The 9024-nt window shown below is 44.9% G+C and overlaps 1 protein-coding gene across 4 annotated transcripts in view; it reads left to right on the forward strand.

The window, feature by feature from the left end:
* LOC119906942 (atrial natriuretic peptide receptor 1-like) overlaps window positions 1-9024 on the forward strand; it is a 62578-nt gene that overhangs the window by 8214 nt on the left and 45340 nt on the right. For all 4 annotated transcript variants that reach the window (XM_038724406.1, XM_038724407.1, XM_038724408.1 and 1 more), the window contains exons 3-5: window positions 4216-4406; window positions 7503-7616; window positions 7726-7891. In XM_038724406.1, coding sequence (XP_038580334.1) covers window positions 4216-4406; window positions 7503-7616; window positions 7726-7891 — 471 coding nt within the window. The remainder of the gene's footprint in view (window positions 1-4215; window positions 4407-7502; window positions 7617-7725; window positions 7892-9024) is intronic.

Below are 9024 nucleotides of genomic sequence, written 5' to 3' on the forward strand. Positions count from 1 at the left end.
AGGTAACAGCTGAGGTTAACTATTTTCACTTTTTGCTCTAGTTTCTCTGATTCTTCTCCTCTTGTTGCCTCCTCCCTTTCACTCATTCTTCTTCTCCTTTCCTTACTTCCTTCCTTCCCCTCCCTGTTTTCTTTCATACTCCCTCTCTCCTCCTCTTGCAGCTGTTTCTCGTTATTAAATGATGGTTAATGATTCTTTGATTTTGTGCTTCAGTGCTTACTGACTGATCTCAGAGCTGCTGTCAGCTGCACTTTGTTTTCATATTTGGCAGTTTACAGACTGAAGGCTTGTGAAACTCTGCTGGCTCTGCGTTCTTTGGTTGCCCTCATAGCTGCTGAATGTTTTGTTCGGTGAGGTCTGTGTCACTGGCCCGTGGTTTGGTGAACAATCCTGGCTGCACCTCTGAAATGTGCGTCCTTGTTGTTGAACATACACAAAATGTTAAAATGTGTGCGTGTTGCACGCAGCTGTGAATCATCAGTAACTGGTATTTAGAGCCAAGAGGAAGAAACGGCTCTAATTATCTCTCCTTTCTTTCCTCCTGCTCTGAAACAGCCTTTTATTCTGAGACAAACTCAGAGCGGCGTTTCAAAACATGACTTCATGGCGCGTCAAGCTGACCAATAACAAGCCGTTCTGACAGAGCTGACCTCTGATTGGACGGAGAGCCAACATGGAGGAAGCTTTGTGGCTTATTCGCTAGCAGAGACCTGGTTTACACACACTGGACGCTAGCCATCGAGCTAACGAGCCTCTTCAGTAGCTTTTTATTGATGAAATGATGGACAGTCCTGAACTAAATGTCACAGAGAGAGAAAATAGAAGCTCACAGAGAGATTGACAGTATTCTGAACCACCTACCACGTATTCATTACGTACAGCATGAACTGTTACATGGATTTATTTAGCAGTACGCTAGTCCAGGTAAACAACAGGAGGAATAGAACTGAATCTTATTAAGCTAAGCTAACGTTTGATATTGCAAACTGCAGACACATTCAGGCCACATCAGTGTGTACTGCGACTGTGACTGACTAGCGTTAGCATGTTCCTGATATTATTAATTGTATAAACAGGCGTTTTGGAAAATGTTTTAAATGTTTTATGTGTCTGTGTGTCCTTTTAATGCTGTCCTGCTGCCTTTCTCCAAGTGTTCGCCGATCTTATCTCAGTGGCTTAGCCTGGTTAAATAAAGGTTAAATTAAAAAAAGCGTATTAGCTATTAGCTCACCAGTTAACAGTAGTTCAGCAACATCACCAAGACAAATATTACACAAAGAAGAATTTCACGTTGTCTCTAAAACCTTAAGTGTTCACCCTCCTGAGAGTAGGAAGTGGGTCAGATTTCAAAATAAAGCGTCAGACAGGCAGAAAACACCCACACACACTAACTGTTACTGCCGATCAACGCTGCACGCCACTGAGAGTAATAACCTCCATGTGTGTTCAGTCGACTCTTACAGAAACAACCATGTGAAACAGACTAGGGGCCACTTTATTAGGAACACCTCAGGGACTGGAGGCTCTTTCACTTTTCACTGTCTTCTGCTTTGTAACAGAGAGGAAGGAAGTAAAGAGTGACGAGAGATCCTAACCTACCCCCAAAATATCATTAAATAATATGATGATGTATAATTAAAAAGCATTTCAAGCCCTCGCCCCGCACGGCTTGGTTTGGTCCACTTCCATGTTTTACCTCACAGGCACATGAGTCCAGCCCGAGAGAATAAAGTCTGATCAAATGATGTGAACTTTAGAAATGTTTAGCAGGCAGGAGAGGTTACTTTATTCACTGCAAACATCAGATAAACTGACTCTTTTCTATATTGTTATATTTTGTCAATTTATATATTTATATAAATTCAATATCCTCTCCCACTGTAACACATCTGCACAACACAGACCTGGAGTAATGCACATGTAAACATTGTTCTTTCTTTGCTCGTATTTGTATTATTCTTTATTATTCTTATATAACTTGCATTCGTTTATTCCATATATTATATACACTCACCTAAAGGATTATTAGGAACACCTGTTCAATTTCTCATTAATGCAATTATCTAATCAACCAATCACATGGCAGTTGCGAAAATGCCTTGTTGATGCTAGAGGTCAGAGGAGAATGGGCCGACTTTGACTGAAATAACCACTCGTTACAACCGAGGTATGCGGCAAAGCATTTGTGAAGCCACAACACGCACAACCTTGAGGCGGATGGGCTCCAACAGCAGAAGACCCCACCGGGTGCCACTCATCTCCACTACAAATAGGAAAAAGAGGCTACAATTTGCAAGAGCTCACCAAAATTGGACAGTTGAAGACTGGAAAAATGTTGCCTGGTCTGATGAGTCTCGGTTTCTGTTGAGACATTCAGATGGTAGAGTCAGAATTTGGCGTAAACAGAATGAGAACATGGATCCATCGTGCCTTGTTACCACTGTGCAGGCTGGTGGTGGTGGTGGTGTAATGGTGTGGGGGATGTTTTCTTGGCACACTTTAGGCCCCTTAGTGCCAACTGGGCATGGTTTAAATGCCACGGCCTACCTGAGCATTGTTTCTGACCATGTCCATCCCTTTATGGCCACCATGTACCCATCCTCTGATGGCTACTTCCAGCAGGATAATGCACCATGTCACAAAGCTCCAATCATTTCAAACATGACAATGAGTTCACTGTACTAAAGTGGCCCCCACAGTCACCAGATCTCAACCCAATAGAGCATCTTTGGGATGTGGTGGAACGGGAGCTTCGTGCCCTGGATGTGCATCCCACAAATCTCCATCAACTGCAAGATGCTATCCATCAATATGGGCCAACATTTCTAAAGAATGCTTTCAGCACCTTGTTGAATCAATGCCACGTAGAATGAAGGCAGTTCTGAAGGCGAAAGGGGGTCAAACACAGTATTAGTCTGGTGTTCTTAATAATCCTTTAGGTGAGTGTATATTTCTATATTTATTTATGTAACTGTATCTTTGTCTACGTGTAGAACCCTAACCCCAAAGCAAATTCTGATTCTGATTCCGTTGAAGCTGGGTCATTAAGAAATTAGTTAGGACAAAAATTATTAAATTTATGTATTTTTCTGTGAGTCTGCTATGTTAGCGATTATAATGTCACCTAGCTTGTTTGGTAGCTTGTTGGACAGTCGGCGTCTACAGCTAACGTGTGTGTGAACTGATATCAGGTTAACACCGTAGATCTACTGTTGTGTTGGCTTTTCTCAGTCTGATATTTAGTGGCGGATCAGTTGAATATCTAAGCGACGTCCTCTGTCCCTGAGATAAAACACTTTGTGGAGGACGCGAGATATAATGTGACCGCGTGGTATTTAAAAAACTGACCGAGAAAAGATGGATGGATGTAAGATAATTTTTGAGTGCACCAAAGCGTCCCCATATTAAGGCATTATGGTGACATCACGTCTCCATGCTGCAGTAATGCCTCTGAATACACACATCCTGTACAAGTACAACCGTGACCGTAGTATTAAAAACTGCTCTGGAGAAACTTTATGATTATTGTCCGAGCTGCTACGCCCATCAGTGTGTATGAAGATGTTTTCACTTTTTTACACAGATGTTATTTCACTAAAAGAAAAGAAACACTAAAGGTGCGTTTGTTTCGTCCACCATGAACAGCAGTCTGACCTGCAGCACTGAAACACGGAGAGTCAGTCAGTAAGGGGCCTCTCAGCAGGCTGTTAAAGATCCACAAGTAGAGCAGTAGAAGTACTTGAACAAAGTACAAGTACCTCTAAATTGTGCTTACAGTACATTTGGAAATGTATGTTGTGCAAAGATAGAAAAGTTGAGGAGACCCTGTCCTGTCAGCTGATGATGAGCCGTCAGACCGATAAGCTCGTTTGGTCTGTGATTATCACCATGGTGACTGACGAGCCGCGTGATGAGGTCATCAGTGAGGGACGGTTAACCTCAGAGGAGGAAACTGGACACTGCAGACGTGACTGTAACTCTGATCAGAGTCTGATGTGTTCACAACCAGCAGGAACCTGAAGAGCCTTAAACCTGCGTTCTCTCTAGCAAGACCCGTTGGCATCAGTTTGTAAGGCACTGTGGGGCCCCTTACATCGTAGTTCAGGGCACTGGAGCATATTTAACAGTAAGGTCAGAGTAAGGAGGTGGTTTTGGTGAACGGGTAGACCAGAAACTGGACCATCTAGTTCTCATTTCTTTCTTCTTCTTCTTCAGTGGTGTACCTGTGCTGTTCCTGGGACATCTTCAGGAGTCTGATGGTCCAGTTCTGGAGGGAGGGGGTGGAGATGGAGGACTACGTCTTCTTCTTCATTGATCTTTTTGCTGAGGGTTTGGGGGGGCGGGGCCCCGTCAGGCCGTGGTACAGAGGAGACCAGGACGACTTTGCAGCACGCTACGCCTTCAGGGTGAGACGTTACTCTGTTATTAATATTAATGATGACTTCCTGTCACACGTGTTCAAGACGGTAATACCAGTATCTCACAAAGTGAGTCCGCCCCTCACATCTTTGTAAATATCTGATTCTATCTTTTCATGTGACGACACTGAAGAAATGACACTTTGCTCCAGTGTAAAGTAGTGAGCGTGCAGCTTGTATAACAGTGTAAAGTAGCGAGCGTGCAGCTTGTATAACAGTGTAAAGTAGCGAGCGTGCAGCTTGTATAACAGTGTAAAGTAGTGAGCGTGCAGCTTGTAGAACAGTGTAAAGTAGTGAGCGAGCAGCTTGTATAACAGTGTAAAGTAGTGAGTAAAGTAGTGAGCGTGCAGCTTGTATAACAGTGTAAAGTAGTGAGCGTGCAGCTTGTATAACAGTGTAAAGTAGTGAGCGGGCAGCTTGTATAACAGTGTAAAGTAGTGAGCGTGCAGCTTGTATAACAGTGTAAAGTAGTGAGCGTGCAGCTTGTATAACAGTGTAAAGTAGTGAGCGTGCAGCTTGTATAACAGTGTAAAGTAGTGAGCGTGCAGCTTGTATAACAGTGTAAAGTAGTGAGCGTACAGCTTGTATAACAGTGTAAAGTAGTGAGCGTGCAGCTTGTATAACAGTGTAAAGTAGTGAGCGTGCAGCTTGTATAACAGTGTAAAGTAGTGAGCGGGCAGCTTGTATAACTGTGTAAAGTAGTGAGCGTGCAGCTTGTAGAACAGTGTAGAGTAGTGAGCGTGCAGCTTGTAGAACAGTGTAAAGTAGTGAGCGTGCAGCTTGTATAACAGTGTAAAGTAGCGAGCGTGCAGCTTGTATATCAGTGTAAAGTAGCGAGCGTGCAGCTTGTATAACAGTGTAAAGTAGCGAGCGTGCAGCTTGTATAACAGTGTAAAGTAGCGAGCGTACAGCTTGTATAACAGTGTAAAGTAGCGAGCGTGCAGCTTGTATAACAGTGTAAAGTAGTGAGCGGGCAGCTTGTATAACAGTGTAAAGTAGTGAGCGGGCAGCTTGTATAACTGTGTAAAGTAGTGAGCGTGCAGCTTGTATAACAGTGTAAAGTAGTGAGCGGGCAGCTTGTATAACAGTGTAAAGTAGTGAGCGTGCAGCTTGTAGAACAGTGTAAAGTAGTGAGCGTGCAGCTTGTAGAACAGTGTAAAGTAGCGAGCGTGCAGCTTGTAGAACAGTGTAAAGTAGTGAGCGTGCAGCTTGTATAACAGTGTAAAGTAGCGAGCGTGCAGCTTGTATATCAGTGTAAAGTAGCGAGCGTGCAGCTTGTATAACAGTGTAAAGTAGCGAGCGTGCAGCTTGTATAACAGTGTAAAGTAGTGAGCGTGCAGCTTGTATAACAGTGTAAAGTAGTGAGCGTGCAGCTTGTAGAACAGTGTAGAGTAGTGAGCGTGCAGCTTGTAGAACAGTGTAAAGTAGTGAGCGTGCAGCTTGTATAACAGTGTAAAGTAGCGAGCGTGCAGCTTGTATATCAGTGTAAAGTAGCGAGCGTGCAGCTTGTATAACAGTGTAAAGTAGCGAGCGTGCAGCTTGTATAACAGTGTAAAGTAGCGAGCGTGCAGCTTGTATAACAGTGTAAAGTAGTGAGCGTGCAGCTTGTAGAACAGTGTAAAGTAGTGAGCGTGCAGCTTGTATAACAGTGTAAAGTAGTGAGCGTGCAGCTTGTATAACAGTGTAAAGTAGTGAGCGTGCAGCTTGTATAACAGTGTAAATCTGCTTTCCCCTCAAAATAACACATCACACAGCCATTAATGTCTAAACCGCTGGCAACAAAAGTGAGGACACCCCTAAGTGAAAATGTCCACATTGGGCACAAAGTGTCAATATTTTGTGTGGCCTTCATTATTTCACAGCACTGCCTTAACCCCGGTCTCTGAAGGGAGGGGATCCTGCTCTGCTTCAGTATGTCACAGTACATGTTGGCATTCATGGTTCCCTCAGTGAACTGGAGCTCCCCAGTGCCGGCAGCACTCATGCAGCCCCAGACCAGGACACTCCCACCACCATGCTGGACTGTAGGCAGGACACACTTGTCTTTGAACTCCTCACCTGGTTTCCGCCACACACGCTTGACACCATCTGAACCAAATAAGTTTAGTCTCATCACACCACAGGACCTGGTTCCAGTAATCCATGTCCTCAGTCTGCTGATCTTCAGCAAACTGTTTGTGGGCTTTCTTGTGCATCATCTTTAGAAGAGGCTTCCTTCTGGGTCGACAGCCATGCAGGCCAATTTGATGCAGTGTGCGGCGTATGGTCTGAGCCCTGACAGGCTGACCCCCCCACCCCTTCAACCTCTGCAGCAATGCTGGCAGCACTCATACATCTGATTGATCTGATGACTTCTTTGGTCGACCATGGCGAGGCCTGTTCTGAGTGGAACCTGTCCTGGTGAACCGCTGTATGGTCTTGGCCACCGTGCTGCAGCTCAGTTTCAGGGTCTTGGCAGTCTTCTTACAGCCTCGACCATCTTTATGTAGAGCAACCGTTCTTTGTTTCAGATCCTCAGAGTTCTTTTCCATGAGGTGCCATGTTGAACTTCCAGTGAGAAGTATGAGGGAGTGTGAGAGCGATAACACCAAATTTAACACACTTGCTCCCCATTCACACCTGAGACCCTGTAACACTAACGAGACACATGACACCGGGGAGGGAAAATGGCTAATTGGTCCCAATTTGGACATTTTCACTGAGGGGTGTCCTCACTGTTGTTGCAAGCGGTTTAGACATTAACGGCTGTGTGATGTGTTATTTTGAGGGGACAGCAGATTTACACTGTTATACAAGCTGCACACTCACTACTTTACGCTGGAGCAAAGTGTCATTTCTTCAGTGTTGAAACATGAAAAGATAGAATCAGATATTTACTAAAAGGTGAGGGGGGGACTCACTTTGTGAGACACTGTACATGTTGTGATTCAGGGTTCACTTACTTAGTTATTCCCTCTATACTGGACTTCAGTCACAGGATAAAGAAAAAGGCTGTGGATCCGGCAGAAAGCTCAGGAATAGTTGTGTAAGTGAATCTTGAGTTTAGGAAATAATATTCTGTTATAATACCTGTCTGTCTGTCAGAGTGTGAAGGTGCTGACCTACCTGGAGCCTCAGAATCCAGAATACCTTCAGTTTGTTGAAACTCTGAAGAAGGAAGCGAAGAAAACGTTCAACCTGACCATCAGAGACTCTCTGGTACTGAACGCTTCCTGTCAGCATGAAATATGAGACGTGTTGTTGGTTTGAGATCTGATGATTGACTGATTGATTGATGAACTGTTAACCGTCTCTCTCTCTCTGGCAGTATAACCTGATAGCTGGAGGTTTCTACGATGGCGTGATGATGTACTCTCAGGCTCTAAACGAGACGCTGAGCGAGCAGAGAGGAGAGCCAGGACCAGGATCCGGAGGAGTCCGGAGGCCCAGAGGAGACGTGGTGACCCGGAGGATGTGGAACAGAACCTTCCCAGGTGAGGACAGACGTTCTGAGTTTCCCCGTCCTCCTCTTTTCTCACGCGTCTGTTGTGGGAAGTATTTCGGACTCATGTGGGAGCTCAGCGTCTTCGGCCAATCACAGCGCAGAGCTGCATGAGAACAGTCCAGATAATAATAATTTAAATCATAAAAAAACCACAGAGAGCAAGAGAGCTGAGAAAGGGACGGATACTGCTAATGAAACAAAGAGGAGCTGAAAGTACCACAGACGGGGGGGGGGCAGTACTGCATTTCATACTGCGGTTATGTTTTATTCAGTATATTCAATAAGACGCCATCACTTCCTGTCCAGCTCCTGCGCTCCTTTCCTTCCCACAGCTCGCTTGCTGCGTTCAGGATCCGAGCTCCTGACTCCAGGCTCTGCTGGCTGATGTGAGAGACGTTCTGCTGGACCAGAACCAGCAGGAAGCAGAACCAACGTTCAGGATGATTCAATGACAGAAGATGGAAGTCAGAGGTTCTTAGACTGGAATCAATTTTCTAGATTCAGTCAGAGTAACAGACGACCAAATGACGTTTAAAGACCTTTAAACTTTATAGCAGATCAATAATATTCACCTCGTCCGTCCTGCTTCTGTCTGACTGATGTTCTAACGTCTCTTCAGGTGAAACTGGACATGAAAATGCAGATGAAATGTTCTGTTTGTGCGTAGAGGAGCTGCAGTTACAAGCTCCACCAATCAGAGTGTAGGACAGTAACCTGAGAGGGGGGCAAAGAGCGTCTGCAGTGGAGAGAAACCCGCCTGGACAGGTGAAGGGACATGCAGAGACACATTTAGTCTGCAGGATTAGTCTGAGCGGAGACGATTTCCTGTTGCAGAGCGAAAAGCGGTAGATCACTGAACCGTCCGGCAGGGAACAGACGCCAAGCCGATCCTTCAGAGCTGTAGAGTCAGGCGAACGCCCCCTCCTGTCTCTGCAGGACAGAAAGACACAACAAACAGAAAAAGAACAAGCAGTAAAACTCAGGGGAGGCGCTGACAGTTTAAATATCCTGCTGGAGTTGCTGATTTAGTTCAGCTGTGAAAGCCTCTAAAATCATTCATGTCAAACTGTTTGATTGATCAGGTTCAGTCTTTCTTTTATTTATTGTACTCTACTTCATGTG

This window comes from Micropterus salmoides, unplaced genomic scaffold (assembly GCF_014851395.1).
Source record: "Micropterus salmoides isolate LMB-PRFRI ecotype aquatic unplaced genomic scaffold, ASM1485139v1 Ms_hic_scaffold_17, whole genome shotgun sequence".
In the NCBI taxonomy this organism is placed as follows: Eukaryota; Metazoa; Chordata; class Actinopteri; order Centrarchiformes; family Centrarchidae; genus Micropterus; species Micropterus salmoides.